The 18,507-nt window shown below is 57.4% G+C and overlaps 1 protein-coding gene across 12 annotated transcripts in view; it reads left to right on the forward strand.

Annotated features, from left to right (window-relative positions):
• The window catches only part of ANO7 (anoctamin 7), a 42,275-nt gene that overhangs the window by 3,462 nt on the left and 20,306 nt on the right, over positions 1-18,507 (forward strand). For 8 of the 12 annotated variants that reach the window (XR_006691286.3, XR_012421689.1, XR_012421690.1 and 5 more), the window contains exons 4-10: positions 4,924-5,063; positions 10,220-10,355; positions 10,998-11,163; positions 12,156-12,213; positions 13,072-13,182; positions 14,208-14,373; positions 16,862-16,952. Coding sequence is in view for 8 of the 12 variants with exons in the window: in XM_045368423.3 (XP_045224358.2) it covers positions 4,924-5,063; positions 10,220-10,355; positions 10,998-11,163; positions 12,156-12,213; positions 13,072-13,182; positions 14,208-14,373; positions 16,862-16,952 (868 nt within the window). In the remaining 4 variants the exon portion in view is untranslated. The remainder of the gene's footprint in view (positions 1-4,923; positions 5,064-10,219; positions 10,356-10,997; positions 11,164-12,155; positions 12,214-13,071; positions 13,183-14,207; positions 14,374-16,861; positions 16,953-18,507) is intronic. The other 4 variants (XM_015433106.4, XM_074010769.1, XM_015433110.3 and 1 more) reach the window with 2 other exon arrangements.

An 18,507-nucleotide genomic window follows, 5' to 3' on the forward strand; every position in this document is an offset into this window, starting at 1 on the left:
GCGGATCACAAGGTCAGGAGATCGAGACCACGGTGAAACCCCGTCTCTACTAAAAATACAAAAAATTAGCCGGGCGCGGTTGTGGGCGCCTGTAGTCCCAGCTACTCGGGAGGCTGAGGCAGGAGAATGGCGGGAACCCGGGAGGCGGAGCTTGCAGTGAGCCGAGATCGCGCCACTGCACTCCAGCCTGGGCGACAGAGCCTGACTCCCTCTCAAAAAAAAAAAAAAAAAAAAAAAAAATCACAAGTGTTGATGAGGATGAGCAGAAACTGGCTCACTTGTGCGTTGCTGGAGGGAATGTAACATGGTGCAACTGGAAAACTAAGGAAAACAGCAGTTGCTCAGAGAATTCAGCACAGAGTTCCCATAAGAGCCAGCACGTCCTCCCTGGATGAGCACCCACAAGCATGGGATGTGGGCCCCCGGGAGATACTGTACAGCCCCAGCATCATTCACGGTAGCTGGAAGGCATGCATTCGTCTGCCGGGACTGTCATAAGAAGTACCACAGCCTGGGCCAGGCACAGTGGCTCACGCCTGTAATCCCAGCACTTTGGGAGGCCGAGGTGGGTGGATCACCTGAGATCGCGAGTTTGAGACCAGCCCTATCAATATGGAGAAACCCTGTCTCTACTAAAACTACAAAATTAGCCAGGCGTGGTGGTACATGCCTGTAATCCTAGCTACTCGGGAGGCTGAGGCAGGAGAATCGCTTGAACCCAAGAGGCGGAGGTCACAGTGAACCGAGGTCGCGCCGTTGCGCTCCAGCCTGGGCAACAAGAGCAAAACTCCAGCTCCAAGAAAAAAAAAGTACCACAACCTGTGGGGCTTAGATGGCAGAACTTTCCTTTCTCACACTCTGGGGGCTGAAGTCCGAGGTGAGGGTGAGACAGGGCTGGTGGCTTGGAGGCCTCTCTTTGGCTTTTGCAGACACGCCTTCTCCCTGTGTCCTCACACCCCCGGGGTCTCTTCCTCTTATAAGGACACCAGCTGTCATGGATTAGGGCCCATCCTAATAGCCATCATGGGTCTTTAATGACCTAATCTCCAAATACAGTTTCATTCTGAGGATTGAGGGGTGGGGCTTTGATATACAAATTTTGGGGAAACTTAGTTCAGCCCATATCAGGGTGGAAGCCATCCACGTGTCCACCTACAGACGACTAGGTAAGCAAAATGTGGTACTTCAACGGATTTATTCAGCCATAAAAAGACAGGAAATTATGACACAGGCTACAACGAGGATGAGCCTTGAGGACATTACGCTACGTGAAATCAGCCAGTCGCAAAAGGACAAATGTGATTCCACTTATATGAGGTCCCCAGAGAGTCAAATTCATAGAGAAGGTAGACTGGTGGGTGCCAGGGGCAGGGGCTGGGGAGGGAAGGGGGAGTTGGTGCTTCATGGGCGTAGGGGTTCAGTGGAGATGGATGGTGGTGATGGCACAGAAGAATGTCAGTGTCCTTAGTACCAATGACCTGGACACTTAAATGTGGTTAAGATGGTTTTTTGTTTGTTTGGGTTTTGTTTGTTTGTTTTCATTTATGTTTTTGTTTTTTGTTTTTTGTTTGTTTTTTTGAGACAGAGTCTCGCTCTGTCGCCCAGGCTGGAGTGCAGTGGTGGGATCTCAGCTCACTGCAAGCTCCGCCTCCTGGGTTTATGCCATTCTCCTGCCTCAGCCTCCCGAGTAGCTGAGACTACAGGCGCCTGCCACCTCGCCCGGCTAGCTTTTTGTATTTTTTAGTAGAGACGGGGTTTCACCCTGTTAGCCAGGATGGTCTCGATCTCCTGACCTCGTGATCCGCCCGTCTTGGCTTCCCAAAGTGCTGGGATTACAGGCTTGAGCCACCGCTCCCGGCCTCAGTTAAGTTTCTTAGAACAGTTTGATCCATTTAGGATCTTACTTTTAAGCTTTGGGAGCTGGACCAGAGCCGTGTTCATTCTAGGGCAAGCCTAATCTGGCCCACCACTTGATTTTGTTTTCTTTGAGATGGAGTCTCACTGTCACCCAGGCTGGAGTGCAGTGGTGTGATCTTGGCTCCCTGCAAGCTCCGCCTCCTGGGTTCAAGTTATTCTCCTGCCTCAGCCTCCTGAGTAGCTGGGACTACAGGTGCACACCACCACGCCTGGCTAATTTTTGTGTTTTTAGTAGAGACGGGGTTTCGCCATTTTGGTCAGGCAGGTCTTGAACTCCTGACCTCAGGTGATCCACCTGTCTCGACCTCCCAAAGTACTGGGATTATAAGCGTGAGCCACCACGCCCGGCCTAAGATGGTTTTTTTAAAACGTAGACAGCCCTTATTTTCTCAGAATCCTCCACACGCCCCCTCTGTGTGTGTGAGGCTTAAGTCATCCTCGCAGCTGCATGCGTGGCCATGGGCCCACCCCTCCCTCCCAACCCCACCAGGCCCTCAGACGACATCTCCTCCTACCACTCCTACCAGAAGCTCCCCACCCTTCATTCCAAGACTGGCACCTCCCAAGATACAATCTTTTTTTTTTGAGACGGAGTCTCGCTCTGTGCCCCAGGCTGGAGTGCAGGGGCGCAATCTCGGCTCACTGCAACAACCTCTGCCTCCCAGGTTCAAGTGATCTCTAGCCTCAGCCTCCTGAGTAGCTGGGATTACAAGCACCTGCCACCATGCCCGGCTAATTTTGTATTTTTAGTAGAGAGGTGGTTTCTTCAAGTTGATCAGGCTGACTTCTCAAACTCCTGACTTAAGGTGATCTGCCCGCCTTGGCCTCCCAAAGTGCTGGGATTACAGGCGTGAGCCACAGCACCTGGCCTTTAATTTCTTTTTTGCTGCTTTTATGAGATCTTTCCTCTCTTTTAGTAGATGTATTCCAAATAGCATTACTTGGAAAATTTCACTGCCTGTGTGTCATAGGTGTATAGAAATTACTTATTTCCCTTTTTTTTTTTTTTTTTTTTTTGAGACGGAGTCTGGCTCTGTCGCCCGGGCTGGAGTGCAGTGGCCAGATCTCAGCTCACTGCAAGCTCCGCCCCCCGGGTTTATGCCATTCTCCTGCCTCAGCCTCCCGAGTAGCTGGGACTACAGGCGCCCGCCGCCTCGCCCGGCTACTTTTTTTGTATTTTTTTAGTAGAGACAGGGTTTCACCGTGTTCGCCAGGATGGTCTCGATCTCCTGACCTCGTGATCCGCCCGTCTCGGCCTCCCAAAGTGCTGGGATTACAGGCTTGAGCCACCGCGCCCAGCCCCCTTTTTTTTTTTTTAAGATGGAGTCTTACTCTCTTGCCCAGGCTAGAGTGCAGTGGCATGTTCTCAGCTCACTGCAAGCTCCACCTCCTGAGTTCACGCCATTCTCCTGCCTCAGCCTCCTGAGTAGCTGGGACTACAGGTGCCCGCCGCCATGTCCGGCTAATTTTGTTTTTGTATTTTTAGTAGAGACGGGGTTTCACTGTGTTAGCCAGGATGGTCTCGATCTCCTGACCTCATGATCCGCCCACCTCAGCCTCCCAAAGTGCTGAGATTACAGGCGGGACCCACCATGCCCGGCCTCTTTTTTTTTCTTTTTTTGGCGATGGAGTCTCACTTTGTCGCCCAGGCTGGAGTGCCGTGGTGTGATCTAGGCTCACTGCAACCTCCACCTCCTGGGTTCACATGATTCTCCTGCCTCACCTGCCCCCCCTCACCCCCTCCCCCCGCCACCCCCTGAATAGCTGGGATTACAAGCACCTGCCACCACGCCTGGCTGATTTTTCTATTTTTAGTAGAGACACGGTTTCACCATGTTGGCCAGGCTGGTCTTGAATTGCTGACCTCAGGTGATCCAGCTGCCTCAGCCTCCCAAAGTGCTGGGATTACAGGCGTGAGCCACCAAGTCCAGCCACAATAAGATATTAAAAAAGAGAGAGACAGAATGCCCACATTCACATAACTTGTACTACAGTATTCTGTTATAATTCTATTTTATTATTAGTTATTTTCATCTCTTACTTTACCTAATTCATAAATTAACTTTCACCGTAGGAAGCTTATCATAGGTATATCATAGGTAGGTACATATTATAGGTAGGGATAGGGAAAGACAGTACATATAGGTTTGGTACTCTGCACAGTTTCAGGCATCCACTGGGGTCTTGGAATGTATCCCCTGCAGATAAGGGGGGACTCCATCGTCCTCACTCCTTGGGTATGGCCTGCGAGTCTCTGCTGGATGACCAGGGTGTTCCAGCTGGAGCTCAGATTCCCCAGCCCTGTGCATCCTCTGGAATCTTTGTCAGCCATTGGCCTCCAGCAGCTGCCTGTGTGTGAATAGCTTGGTGCTCCAAGGGCTTGGGGGACTTTCTCACAGACCCGGTGGCTCTGTCTTCTTCCCAAGGTCCAGCCCCCTTAGCAGCACCTAATTCGGACGCCCATTCGCTTCGCCCACCAACGCCTCTGCTTGGGCTCTATTGCCCTGCCTGTGGTTTGGGAAAGGACCCCAGGAAGAAGTGAAGGGAAGGCTCACCTCACACGCTCCTCTTCTCTGGAGGGCCTGAGCCCAGCATCCATTGCTGTCTCATGCCAGAAAATCAGGGGCTTCAGAAACTTTCTCCAGCGTTGATGATTCTCTGTGGCAGGAAGGGAAGTCTGACAGTGCCTTGCACCTGAAGTCCTTAAAGACCCCTTTAGGAGTTTGGGACTCACCCGGCAGGGGTCTCAGAGGGCCACACCCAACTCCTCTCCAGGCCTCCGTTCCCCACTCAGGCCAATGCAGGGCTTTCCTGGAACCTGGAAGTGCTCCCTGAGTCCTCCTAGCCCTGGCTGGGATCAGAGAGGGGACCCGGAAGGAACTGGCCCCGAGTGTCCAAGTGCCTGGCTCCCCATTGCGTCCCGGCTAGGATGCTGGCAGCCCTTCCCCGGGCCGGCCACTGCCACTTAGCCAGGCTTCCGCCTCTGTCCCTGTTGGTTCCTAGCAGACTTTGTCCTTGTTTGGGAGGAGGACCTGAAGCTAGACTGGCAGCAGAACAGTGCCTCCCGGGACAGAACAGACACGCACAGGACCTGGCGGGAGACTTTTCTGGATAATCTTCGTGCGGCTGGGCTGCATGTAGACCGGGTACGTGGAGGCGGTCGTGGGCAAGGCCCTAGGCCCTGCATTCACTCGGTGACCCATTACCTTGCTGCATGAGGCCTGAGGGCATGGTGTCCAGAGCCCCAGAGCAGATCAGCCCCCCCGCCCCCCTGCCACCCACCATGGGGAGCTGCTGTCCAGAGGGCGGGGTAAACATGAATCCCTCCTGGTACACTCAGCTGTCTCAGAGGCCGGAGCCCTCAGGGTCACCTGAAAACTCTCACACTACCTTTGCCATTCATGTGTCCCACCTCCAGCATCAAAGCTTTTGTGTCGTCTGCAGTACCAAGTGTTGAGAAGATACAAAGCAAGGGGCCTCAGGCCACTGCTGATGGTGGAAGCGGGGCCACCACATGGGGAGTGGTGTGGCCATCCACAAAACATCATTTGTGTTTATGACTCTGTGTGCTTATCGAATTAACAGCTTAAAAAGTCCTTTCACGTGTTTGTTTTCAGTGATAATGGGAGGTACCACTTAGAATCATTTAAGCAACAGGTCCAGGGAGCATGAGAAACAGGAACCAGGCATGAGGATGCTGGGTGTGTGGGCACAGGCATGCACAGGCAGGGCTTGGGGCAGCTGGGGATTGGGGTGCAGAGCCCAGCTCTCACCCTGCTGTGTTCCCCGCTCATTGCCAGGTCTGTCCACACGGCTCCTTCCTTCTCCGCCCTCCTCTGACCAGCTTCCTCTGTCCCTAGGAGCACGCTGTGCTCTCACCTGTCCCCTCCCTCTCCACAGAGTAATCAATCTTGAGTTTTAAGTTCATCACACTTGGGGTTTCTTTACCATTTTAGTGCCAATTTGATATCATCAAGCAATGCAGCCTGGCTTTGTCTGAGATTGGCAGAGCTGAATCACGGGCGGGGTCGTGACTGCTGCTCCGGGCCCCGCCTTTGCCTTGCCGCAGGCAGCTGTGCGTGCGAATGCCAGTCTTTGCTTATGGATGCTGTGAGAATGGGCATTTGAGTCGTTCCCAGTCTGGGACGATTATGAAAATCAGCTACTGTAAATTCATTTGTGTGTGCGCGCGCACACAGGTGTCGTGTATCCCTGTGCCCGTGGGCGGGAACTGCTCCTGGGAGCAGGGGTGCTGGGCTGAGGCATGTGCAGATGGATGGCCACACCACTCCCCATGTGGTGGCCCCGCTTCCACCATCAGCAGTGGCCTGAGGCCCCTTGCTTTGTATCTTCTCAACACTTGGTACTGCAGACTTTTAAAGTTTTACCCATCAGTTGGGATGTGGTTGTGGCTCACCATGGCTTGTGTGCTTGTGTGTTTGTTTGTTTGTTTTTGAGAGAGAGTCTCACTCTGTTTCCCAGGCTGGAGAGCAATGGTGAGATCTCGGCTCACTGCAACCTCCACCTCCCGGGTTCAAGAGATTTTTTTTTTTTTTGAGATGGAGTCTCGCTCTGTCGCCCAGGCTGGAGTGCAGTGGCCGGATCTCACCTCACTGCAAGCTCCGCCTCCCAGGTTTACGCCATTCTCCTGCCTCAGCCTCCTGAGTAGCTGCGACTACAGGCACCCGCCACCTCGCCCGGCTAGTTTTTTTTTTTTTTTTGAGACGGAGTCTCGCTCTGTCGCCCAGGCTGGAGTACAGTGGCCGGATCTCAGCTCACTGCAAGCTCCGCCTCCCGGGTTTTTACGCCATTCTCCTGCCTCAGCCTCCCGAGTAGCCGGGACTACAGGCGCCCACCACCTCGCCCGGCTAGTTTTTTGTATTTTTTAGTAGAGACGGGGTTTCACCGTGTTAGCCAGGATGGTCTCGAACTCCTGACCTCGTGATCCGCCCGTCTCGGCCTCCCAAAGTGCTGGGATTACAGGCTTGAGCCACCGCGCCCGGCCCAAGAGATTCTTTTACCTTAGCTTCTCGAGTATGTGGGATTACAGGCGTGCGCCACCATGCCCAGCTAATTTTTGTATTTTTAGCAGAGACGGGGTTTCACCATATTGGCCAGGCTGGTCTCGAACTCCTCACCTCAGGTGATCCGCCCGCCCCGGCTTCCCAAAGTGCTGGGATTACAGGCGTGAGCTACTGCACCTGGCCTCAACCAGGTTTTAATTTGCATTTCCCTTGCTTCTTAAAGAAGTTGAGATTTTTGTTTAACTTTTACTTTAGGTTCGGGGGCACATGTGCAGGGTTGTTATATTGGTAAACTCATGTCACGGGGGTTTGTTGTACAGATGATTTCATCACCCAGGTACTAAGCTTAGTACACAATAGTTATTTTTTTCTGCTCCTCTCCCTCCTCCTCAAGGAAGCCCCAGTGTCTGTTGGTCCCTTTGTGTCCATGACTTCTCATCATTCGGTTCCCACTTCTAAGTGAGAATATACAGTATTTGGTTTTCTGTTCTTGTATTAGTTTGCTAAGGATAGTAGCCTCTAGCTCCATCCACATTCCTGCAAAGGACATGATCTTGTTCTTTTTTATGGCTGCATAGTATTCCATGGTGCATATGTACCACATTTTCTGTATCCAGCCCACCACTGACGGGCACTGAGGCTGACTCCATGTCTTTGCTATTGTGAATAGTGCTGCAGGTTGAGCATTTTTCACGTTTATGGTCCATTTATGTTTCCAATACTGTGAATTGCCTTTTTGTGTCTTTTGCTCTTTTTTCTATTGGGTCACTTGCCTTTTTCTATTTTTTTTTTTGAGACAGAGTTTTTTTGTTGTTGTTTGTTTTTTGTTTTGAGACAAAGTCTTGCTCTGTTGCCCAGGCTGGAGTGCAGTGGTGTGATCTCGGCTCACTGCAACCTCCACCTCCCGGTTTCAAGCAATTCTCTTGCCTCTGCCTCCCAAGTACCTGGAACTACAAGGCACCTGACACCATGCCTGGCTCATATTTGTTTTTTTTTTTTTTTTTTTTTTTTTTGAGGCGGAGTCTCGCTCTTTCGCCCAGGCTGGAGTGCAGTGGCTGGATCTCAGCTCACTACAAGCTCCGCCTTCCGGGTTCACGCCATTCTCCTGCCTCAGCCTCCCAAGTAGCTGGGACTACAGGTGCCCGCCACCTCGCCCGGCTAGTTTTTTGTATTTTTTAGTAGAGACGGGGTTTCATCGTGTTAGCCAGGATGGTCTCGATCTCCTAACCTCGTGATCCGCCCGTCTCGGCCTCCCAAAGTGCTAGGATTACAGGCTTGAGCCACCGTGCCCGGCCATATTTGTATTTTTAATAGAGACAAGGTTTCACCATGTTGGCCAGGCTGGTCTCAAACTCCTGACTTTGTGATCCACCTGCCTCGGCCTCCCAAAGTGCTGGGATTATGGGCATGAGCCATCGTGCCCGGCCTAACGAGACAGGGTCTTGTTTTGTTGCCCTGGCTGGAGTGCAGTGGTGCAGTCATGGCTCACAGCAGCCTCAATCTCCCGAGGCTCAAGGCTCAAGCCATCTCCCCAGCTCAGCCTCCTGAGTAGCTGGGACTACAGGCCCACACCACCGTGCCCAGCAAATTTTTTGTATTTTTTGTAGAGAGGAGGTCTCACTTTGTGGTCCTAGCTGATCTGGAACTCCTGGGCTCAAGCAGTCTGCCTGCCTTAGCCTCCCAAGTCACCTGCCTTTTTTTTTTTTTTTTGAGACAGGGTCTGACTCTGTCACCCAGGCTGGAGAGCAGTGGTGAGATCTTGGCTCACTGCAACCTTTCTCTCCTGGGTTCAAGTGATTCTCCTGCCTCAGCCTCCTGAGTAGCTGGGACTACAGGTGTGTACCACCATACCTGGCTAATTTTTGTATTTTTAGTAGAGATGGGGTTACCCCATGTTGGCCAGGCTGGTCATGGACCTCAAGGGATCTGCCTGTCTCAGCCTCCCAAAGTGCTGGGATCACAGGCATGAGCCACCACGTCCGGCCTCACCTGCCTTTTTCTTATTAAGGCTTAGGAGCTTGTTGTCTGTTCTGGCTACTTAGCCACTGCTGGTGGTGTGTGTGACAGACACCTTTCCCCGGTCCTGGCTGGCTCTCGTGGTCATGATGGTGTCCTGGTTGGTTTTAACCTGCTGTAGACTGAGTTAGTCCTGCGTCCGACTCCCCTCCGCCTTCCGTGCCTTTCTTCCCTCACCCGCCTTCTCATTCCCACGTTTCCTACTCCTTGTCCAGAACACGCAGGGAGCAGCCCCCACTTGCCACATCCCCCTGACCCCATGCTGCCAGCCCCGCTCTCCCTGGCTTCCTTCCGGGGCCTTCTCAGGTGTTGGCACATGGAACACACAGAGCTAACGGCCCCCACTCCCGAGTTTGGATCTGCTTCAGTGTCTGGCAGGTGGAGGTGAAAGACACCTGCTTTTATTATGCACAGAGCTAATTGGGTGATGTGGTCCCATGAGTTTTCAAGGTCATCATCCAGACTTGGGCAGGTTTGCCCTTTAGTTGAGGGCAGTGGGGACTACTGCAGGGGACGCCAGTGGCTCCAGCATGTTGCCCAAAGTGTGCCTGGTCTTCGGTCTGCAGGACAATTCTCAGCTCTCAGCGCACATCACAGCCAGCCGGGGGCCCGGGTCTGCCCTTGACTCTGTTCCATTTTGCCTAAGTTGGGGCCGGGGCTTTGGCACGTGGGGAACCCCAGATGGCTGTGAGGTCTGAGGGCCACTGGACTAAAGGGGGTGGTGCTGAAAAGCAGTTTCGCACTCAGAGGAGGCACTTGTCCACTGGACTGAAGATCCCACCCCGGGCTCCAGGAGCGCCTGTCACATGTTGGCACACACGTGCACATGTGAACATAGATAGTGCCCACCCATATGTACACACACACACGGAAACGTGTCCGTGCACAGCGTGCATGGACACCTGGTGACTGATCAAAGGTGAGGCGACTGTTCATTGTTGAAAACCAAAAGCTGGAGGTGCTGCCCCTCAAGCCGGGAGGCGGGCGTGGGTCAGCGTGGTCTGGCCAGCAGGGCGAGGCTCTCCCTAGCCTTAGGGGAGGCTGCAGGTGATGCCAGCCCCAACAGCGTGCTGTCTGCAGCGAATCTGTTGCTGGGGCCGACTCCCCAACGGGGCTGTCGAGGCCTGGTTAGCTTTCAGAGGCGTGTCCACGGGAGCAGGTGTCATGTATCAAATAGGAGATTCAAAGTCAGGTGTTATCACGGGTACAGAAATGCCAGTGTTTTCCTAAGAGTGCGAATGGACACACATGTGCACCCTCAGGCTCTCACGGAGCCCTGGGTGCCTGCAGCACGACGTCCAGGACGGGAACACCACAGTGCACTACACCCTCCTCAGCGCCTCCTGGGCTGTGCTCTGCTACTACGCCGAAGACCTGCGCCTGAAGCTGCCCTTGCAGGTACGCGGGAGACATGGGGACAGGGTGGGCCTGGAGGTCCCCCCAGCCAGGGTTACTGGTGACTGGTCCCCAAACACTGCATCCAGCTGCCAATGCCGACAGCCTTGGGAGGGCTCCTCTTACCCACCCCAACACCAGACCCCAAGAAACATCACCGGGCAAACAGGGCAGGTGGTGGCATCCCCCATGGTGGGTTCGTGGGAGATGGGGTCGGGTGAACAGTGTGTGTGCACTGAGCTGACCCCTCCAGGCCCAGACCCCCACCAGGCCACCTGCTGAGGGCCCAGCCTGTGGACGTGGGGTGGAGAAGGCTGGCTCCAGGTGACCTCAGGGACCTGGACCATCTTGAGTCTGGACGTGGGTCCACCACCCACCGTACTGGCTGGCCTGACCCTCACCGCTGCGGGTGGCAGAGACACGCTACTCACCAGTTCCCATCCCTTTTCCACTTGAGGGGCTCTGGGCTACAAACTGACAAGCTAAGTGGCCTCGGAGTCTGAGGCCCTGAGAAGGGAAGGGGTTCTCCTGGGCTCTCCCAGGGTCTACCACGCTCCTTCCCTCTGCTGGAGCCCCTTTGCCCACTGCCCAGTTTGCAAACTTGCACAACCTCCACTCCCACGTGGGGTGTTTGCCTCTCCGCAGTGGGAGGAGCCACGGACGTTTCCTTCCAGGAGTTACCCAACCAGGCCTCCAACTGGTCGGCCGAGCTGCTGGCATGGCTGGGCATCCCCAATGTCCTGCTGGAAGTTGTGCCAGACGTGCCCCCCGAGTACTACTCCTGCCAGTTCAGAGTGAACAAGCTGCCACGGTAAGGCGGGGGCCCTGCCAGTCAGAGGAAAGAACAGGAGTGAATGGGAGTCGGTGAATGAGTGAGCGGAACTTGGTCCTTCCCCAGGACTCTCCTCACCTCGAGTTTTCGGCAGGGAATCAGGCCAGGTGGGCACGCTTGTCACGTGTCTGCGTTTCCAGACTGGCTGCATCGGCCAGGCTAGGGCGGTTGCGCTGCAGGGCAGATACCCACCCAAGGCCCAGTGGCTGGACACGCAAGGTCCAGTTCCTGCTCAGGCACACGTGTGGTGGGTCGGTGCGGCACCTGCTCACCACAGTCTCTCAGGGCCCGGGCGATGGAGGTTCTGTCTCATCACAGTCTCCCCAGCTGCTGAGGTAGAAAGCAGGGACCTGTTGTGCCCACACTGGCTCCCCCTTGGAAACGACTCGTGTGTCGTCCACACACGTTACTACCAGACAAAGCCAGTCGCACTATGGCACCAGGCCTGTAGACTGGGGGAGTCCAGAAGTGGCAGGGACCGCTGTTGGGGACCACTGCCAAAGGCAGCCTTTCTGCCACACGGGATGCCTCCTTTTGGGGCTGGTGGGAAATTCAGTCTCACTCCGTGTTGCCCCACCCATGGCTTCCCAAGATTCTGGTTTCCCAGGGAGGACCCCTGCCCAGTCACTGTCCACACTGCCCACGAGCACCCTCAGGCCCCTGCCGGAGCTTCAGGGCCGTACAGGGGATGGGGCTCCCTGGCCAGCCTGGCCCTCTCTGCACTGCCCTGCCCTGTGCCCGACCACAGTTTGCTTCCCCCCCCACCCTGAGTGTGGTGAGGGGTTCTGGGTATCTGGGGGCCTCCTGTGGCCTCCTGTTCCTGGGGATGTGAAAGGCAAAATCGGGAGCCACTGACCTGCCAGGGAGCCAGCTGCTTCTCCTGGGGTGAGGGCTGTGTCCGCAGGCCTGTGCTCATGCGTGTGCACCAGCACCTGGGCCCCAAACCTTCTGCACCGTTCACATGCCCACAGCTTCCTCGGGAGTGACAATCAGGACACCTTCTTCACAAGCACCAAGAGGCACCAAATTGTGAGTGGGGGTCCCTGCTGCGGGCCCCAAACCCTGACCTGGCTCTGAGGATCCTGCCAGCCCCCAGCCTCCGTGGACGCCGAAAGGCCTGCTTGAGATCAGAGGATTGAGGCCTGGGTCCTGGAGGCTTTGGAAACTTCAGAGGCTGACCTCAGCTCGAAACACAGGGCAGGCCATGGTCTGGGATAGGGGAGGGGTGGGGAAGGGCCCAGTTCTCCTCTGGGACCCCAGGGCTCAAAATAGATATTGGCTTTATGGAGATGTGCGACAGCCGAGACTAGCCCCAGATGGGGTGGGTCCTGCTGGCTGGGAGCAGACCCGCCCTGCAGCGTCATCCAAGGATGGGCGGCACCAGGTGGGGCAAGGCCAAGGCACGCTGGCAGGAGGCCTGCTCCTGAGGCCTGCAGGAGGGAAGGGCCAGTCCAGGCCTACCCAGGAGAGGCCCTGCAGACCACCACGGGGCACACAGACAGTCACGTGGGCTGCCCAGGTAGCGGGGAAGGCACACCCTGGACACAGCTGACTCCCAGGCTGCCGTGTTTGCCGTCACCCAGGGTGCGGGTTCAGAGTGGGCTGTGCCTGGCCAGGCGGGGGCCCAGCTTTGGGTGCAGACGCAACCCCCACACGCCGTGTGGCGCTGGTCAAGGTCTCCGAGCCTGCCGAGCGGGAGAATGAGGCCACCCTGGCGCAGGGGCGTCCTGCATGTGAGGTGGTGACACAAATAACGATCCATCAGATCGCTATTGTCACCAGAAGGCTAAGGGAGGCCGTCCGTGGCCTTGGCCTGAAGCCAGGCTAAGACATCCCTGTTCGCTATTACGTGATCAGTGACCTGCACCATCCTCCACACCCCCGCAGCTGTTTGAGATCCTGGCCAAGACCCCGTACGGCCACGAGAAGAAAAACCTGCTTGGGATCCACCAGCTGCTGGCAGAGGGTGTCCTCAGCGCTGCCTTCCCCCTGCACGACGTGAGTTCGGGGACTGGGGGCTCCAGCCTGGGCGTGGGGGATGAGTCCCCTTGGGTCCTGCTGGCCCCCGGGGAGGCGGGTGTGGGGCAGGCACAGTCAGCCGGCGTGACCACCCAGGAGTCAGAACGCTAAACGCACACACGTGGCGATGTGACCAGGCCATCCCGTGGCCTGTCCAGGGCCTCAGGTCCAGCTCTGCGTGGACTGCAGCCCACACTGTGGGGCCTAACACGGGAAAAGGCCAGTCCCTGGGCTCTAGGTGCTATGGCTCCGTCTCTCTGGGTAGCTTCTCTTGCTGGGAAACACAGTGAGGTCTCTTATCCCCCTCCAGAAGCTGGGTAAACTGAGGCAATGCCAAAGCGGGCACTGACCGGGGCGGCTGCTGCTGCACCTGTTCCTGTCAGCCTTACCATCATCCCTGAGAAAACAGCCACCGTGGGGAGCAGGAGCCCGTTTACCCCCCGACCCGCCCGAGCCTTCCCCCTTGGTCAAGCAGGGGAGGGGCCTCGCAGGCAGCCAGGGCATCCGGGGCCTGGTCAGGCCTGAGCCCACTGCTGCGTGGCCAGGGGGCCAGTCCTGCCCCAATGCCGTCATGAAGGTTAAATGAAAAAGTGGGTGTGGAAATGCCAGGTGTCCCACCTCACTGGGGCGGCTCCTTCCGCCAGCCAGGGCCCAGGACGCACAGCACAGGACACCAGCCTGGGGAATCTCCAACCCAGAGAAGGTGCTGGGCCCTGGACCAAGGCCACTGGCTTCTCCCAGGGTGGCCTCTCCAGCCCCTTCCCTGCCCTGAACCCTCACAGCCCGAGTCAGAGAGGCCTCACCACACGTGTCCCCTCCTCGGAGAGGTCCTCCTGGACCACTCTGTGCCCACCCCTCCACGTTACTCTATTTTTTCTTCATGAAGCAATCCCAGACTCCCGGGCCTGATCTGCCCATGTCCCACACTGAAGTCCCTGCACCTACAACAGTGCTCAGTGGGATAAGCAGGGGGAGTCTCCTACAAACAGTCCTCTCGCCCCCAGGGCCCCTTCAAGACGCCCCCAGAGGGCCCACAGGCTCCGCACCTCAACCAGCGCCAAGTCCTTTACCAGCACTGGGCGCGCTGGGGCAAGTGGTACAAGTACCAGCCCCTGCACCACGTGCGCAGGTACTTCGGAGAGAAGGTGGCCCTCTACTTCGCCTGGCTCGGTGAGTCCCCCCGGCCACCCCCCAGACCACCTGGGCTCCCCCAGCTTGGTCTCAGGTTGTAACGATTTGCCAGTTCATGCCCCTGGAGGGCGGCGTGTGTGGGGGCTTGGACGGTGGGCACGGCTCTTGGCCTCGCCTGGCTGACTCCTGCCGGGCTGCCCTCCTGGCTCTCCCCAAGCCTAGTCACTCTAACTGGGTGCCATGATGATGCTGGGCCCTGGCTTCCTAATGCCCCAGTAACAGTGCTGAGAACCCCTTCTGCTGGTGGGGGTCTCTCCTGACTCCCTCCCCGACTGTCACTGGCCCACGAGGCCCTGGGGCCTCCCCAGAAACTTCCATCCTAGGGAGGTCGCCCCTGCCTGGGTCCAGGCCAAGCCTCTCATCTCCTCCAAGCAGGCCAGCACCTTCCAGATGCCCATCTGCCCAGGCAACCCCAGAGCTCTTCCTCCTGGGTCCTGGCTGCCCTCACCCCACTCAGCTCTTGGCACCCTCCCTTCCCCATCCTGGGTCGGCCCCAGCCCCTTCATCCTGTGCCCCAGAACTTCCAAAGCCCTTTCTCATCCCCACACGCAGCCCCACAGTGGACCCAGACAATGGAGCCAGCCAGGGCAGCGGGTGGGGCCGGCAGGCATGGCAGGGCAGTTGGGGTACAGCATTGGGGTGGAGGCACAGCTCCTGTGTGCCAGGACTCACCCGGCCATCTCAGGGCCTAGAGCAGCAACCCTGGGACAGCATGGCCAGGCTGAGGGCCGCTGGGGGCAAGCAGGGCCAGGGCTGCATCTGGGCTCCAGGCAGACTTGCATTTCACAGCAGTCACTCTGGCCAGCAGAGTCAGGCAAGGGACAGGACACCAGGCCCGGGACTGAGTCAGGCAGGGGACAGGACACCAGGCCCGGGACTGAGTCAGGCAGGGGACAGGACACCAGGCCCGGGACTGAGTCAGGCAGGGGACAGGACACCAGGCCCGGGACTGAGTCAGGCAGGGGACAGGACACCAGGCCCGGGACTGAGTCAGGCAGGGGACAGGACACCAGGCCCGGGACTGAGGCAGGAGACAGGACACCAGGCCCGGGACTGAGTCAGGAGACAGGACACCAAGCCCGGGACTGAGGCAGGAGACAGGACACCAAGCCCGGGACTGAGGCAGGAGACAGGACACCAAGCCCGGGACTGAGGCAGGAGACAGGACACCAAGCCCGGGACTGAGGCAGGGGACAGGACACCAGGCCCGGGACTGAGGCAGGCAGGGGACAGGACACCAGGCCCGGGACTGAGGCAGGCAGGGGACAGGACACCAGGCCCGGGACTGAGGCAGGAGACAGGACACCAAGCCCGGGACTGAGGCAGGGGACAGGACACCAAGCCCGGGACTGAGGCAGGCAGGGGACAGGACACCAAGCCCGGGACTGAGGCAGGGGACAGGACACCAAGCCCGGGACTGAGTCAGGCAGGGGACAGGACACCAAGCCCGGGACTGAGGCAGGCAGGGGACAGGACACCAGGCCCGGGACTGAGGCAGGGGACAGGACACCAAGCCCGGGACTGAGGCAGGCAGGGGACAGGACACCAGGCCCGGGACTGAGGCAGGGGACAGGACACCAGGCCCGGGACTGAGTCAGGCAGGGGACAGGACACCAGGCCCGGGACTGAGTCAGGCAGGGGACAGGACACCAAGCCCGGGACTGAGGCAGGGGACAGGACACCAAGCCCGGGACTGAGTCAGGCAGGGGACAGGACACCAAGCCCGGGACTGAGGCAGGCAGGGGACAGGACACCAGGCCCGGGACTGAGGCAGGGGACAGGACACCAAGCCCGGGACTGAGGCAGGCAGGGGACAGGACACCAGGCCCGGGACTGAGGCAGGAGACAGGACACCAGGCCCGGGACTGAGTCAGGCAGGGGACAGGACACCAGGCCCGGGACTGAGGCAGGAGACAGGACACCAGGCCCGGGACTGGACTAGCCCTATGGGAGGCAGTCGGGGTACATGCTGAGGGCCTGGGGTAACGGAGGGACTGTGGCTGTGGTCAGATGAGGCAGGGGCCAGGGTGGGGGTTGGGTGGTGGGGAGGAGGCACCCAGAATGACCTGTGGTCTCCCTGGGGCTGGAACACCGGTGGGCCCACACTTCTGTGGTGAGCAGGACGTAGAGGGACTTCTCTGTCCATCCTGGGCAGGTTGGTTGGAGTGAGCTGGCTGAGGAGAGGGCATCCAGAGGTGGAGAGCCTGGTGGGCTGGAATCCCAGCAGCACTGGTGTCGGGGTCAATGTGGTAGGGGTGTCCAGAGTCTGAGGCAGAGGCCCAGAAGGGTGGGGCCATGCCAGAGCTGCCAGGGAGAGCTGTGTACCTCTTGGCTTCCTCACGTAGGGCCCCAGCCCCCAAGCTGGGCTGAGGGTGGTCCCTAGGGGACAAGCATGGCTGTGTAGACCCCTACCTGGGGCCCCCAAGCCCGGGTTCCTAATGGTGGACCCCTGCCATCCTCTCTACAGGGTTTTACACGGGCTGGCTCCTGCCAGCAGCGGTGGTGGGCACACTGGTGTTCCTGGTGGGCTGCTTCCTGGTGTTCTCAGATATACCCACGTGAGTGTTCCCTCTCCGCAGCTCTGGGGCCTGGTGCTGGACCTCCAGAGGAGTGTGGGATGGGGGGACCCCGGGTGCGAGGCCCTGTGCAGACAGCTGGTGCTTGAAGTGATTGAGGTGAGAGGTGAGCACATGCCTGTCCTCAGGAGTGTCACACAGGGCCTTGTGGACATGGCTGAAAAGCTGGCAGGTGGACCGGAGTGCTCCCAGGGTGACAGATGGACAGGAGCGCTCCCTGGCTGACAGATGGACAGGAGCACTCCCTGGCTGACAGGTGGACAGGAGTGAGTGCTCCCGGGCTGACAGGTGGTCAGGAGTGCTCCCTGGCTGACAGGAGGACAGGAGTGCTCCCAGGGTGACAGGTAGACAGGAGTGCTCCAGGGTGACAGATGGACAGGAGAGCTCCTGGGCTGACAGGTGGCCAAGAGTGCTCCAAGACTGACAGGTGCACAGGAAGGCCCCTGGGCTAAGTGATCAGGAGTGCTCCCAGGCTGACACAGATGGACAGGACTGCTCCCAGGCTGACAGATGGACAGCAGTGCTCCAAAACTGACACAGATGGGCAGGAGTGCTCCAAGGCTGACAGATGGGCAGGAGTGCTCTCATGCTAATTTTATTGGCATTCTTATTTATTATAATAATGTAAGCTTTCTTAATAATAAATGACTGGGGCCGGGCGCGGTGGCTCAAGCCTGTAATCCCAGCACTTTGGGAGGCCGAGACGGGCGGATCACGAGGTCAGGAGATCGAGACCATCCTGGCTAACACAGTGAAACCCCATCTCTACTAAAAAATACAAAAAACTAGCCGGACAAGGTGGCGGGCGCCTGTAGTCCCAGCTACTCGGGGGGCTGAGGCAGGAGAATGGCGTAGACCCGGGAGGCGGAGCTTGCAGTGAGCTGAGATCCGGCCATAGCACTCCAGCCTGGGCGACAGAGCGAGACTCCATCTCAAAAAAAAAAAAAAAAATAATAATAATAATAATAATAAATGACTGGGCTTTTGTTTTAGTTTATCATGGAACTGAAATTCAGAAACTTAACTCAGACATTGTCACGGCATATATTTTAAAACAACTATTTTCTTAAGAAATGCTGGGCCTGGGGCCGGGCGCGGTGGCTCAAGCCTGTAATCCCAGCACTTTGGGAGGCCGAGACGGGTGGATCACAAGGTCAGGAAATCGAGACCATCCTGGCTAACACAGTGAAACCCCGTCTCTACTAAAAAATACAAAAAACTAGCCGGGCGAGCTGGCGGGCGCCTGTGGTCCCAGCTACTCGGGAGGCTGAGGCAGGAGAATGGCGTGAACCCGGGAGGCGGAGCTTGCAGTGAGCTGAGATCAGGCCACTGCACTCCAGCCTGGGCGACAGAGTGAGACTCCGTCTCAAAAAAAAAAAACAAAAGAAAGAAATGCTGGGCCTGGCTGGGCGCGGTGGCTCACGCTTGTAATCCCAGCACTTTGGGAGGCCGTGGCGGGCGAATCATGAGGTCAGGAGATCGATACCACAGTGAAACCCTGTCTCTACTAAAAATACAAAAAATTAGCTGGGCACGG

This window comes from Macaca fascicularis, chromosome 12 (genome assembly GCF_037993035.2).
Source record: "Macaca fascicularis isolate 582-1 chromosome 12, T2T-MFA8v1.1".
NCBI classification, from domain to species: Eukaryota; Metazoa; Chordata; class Mammalia; order Primates; family Cercopithecidae; genus Macaca; species Macaca fascicularis.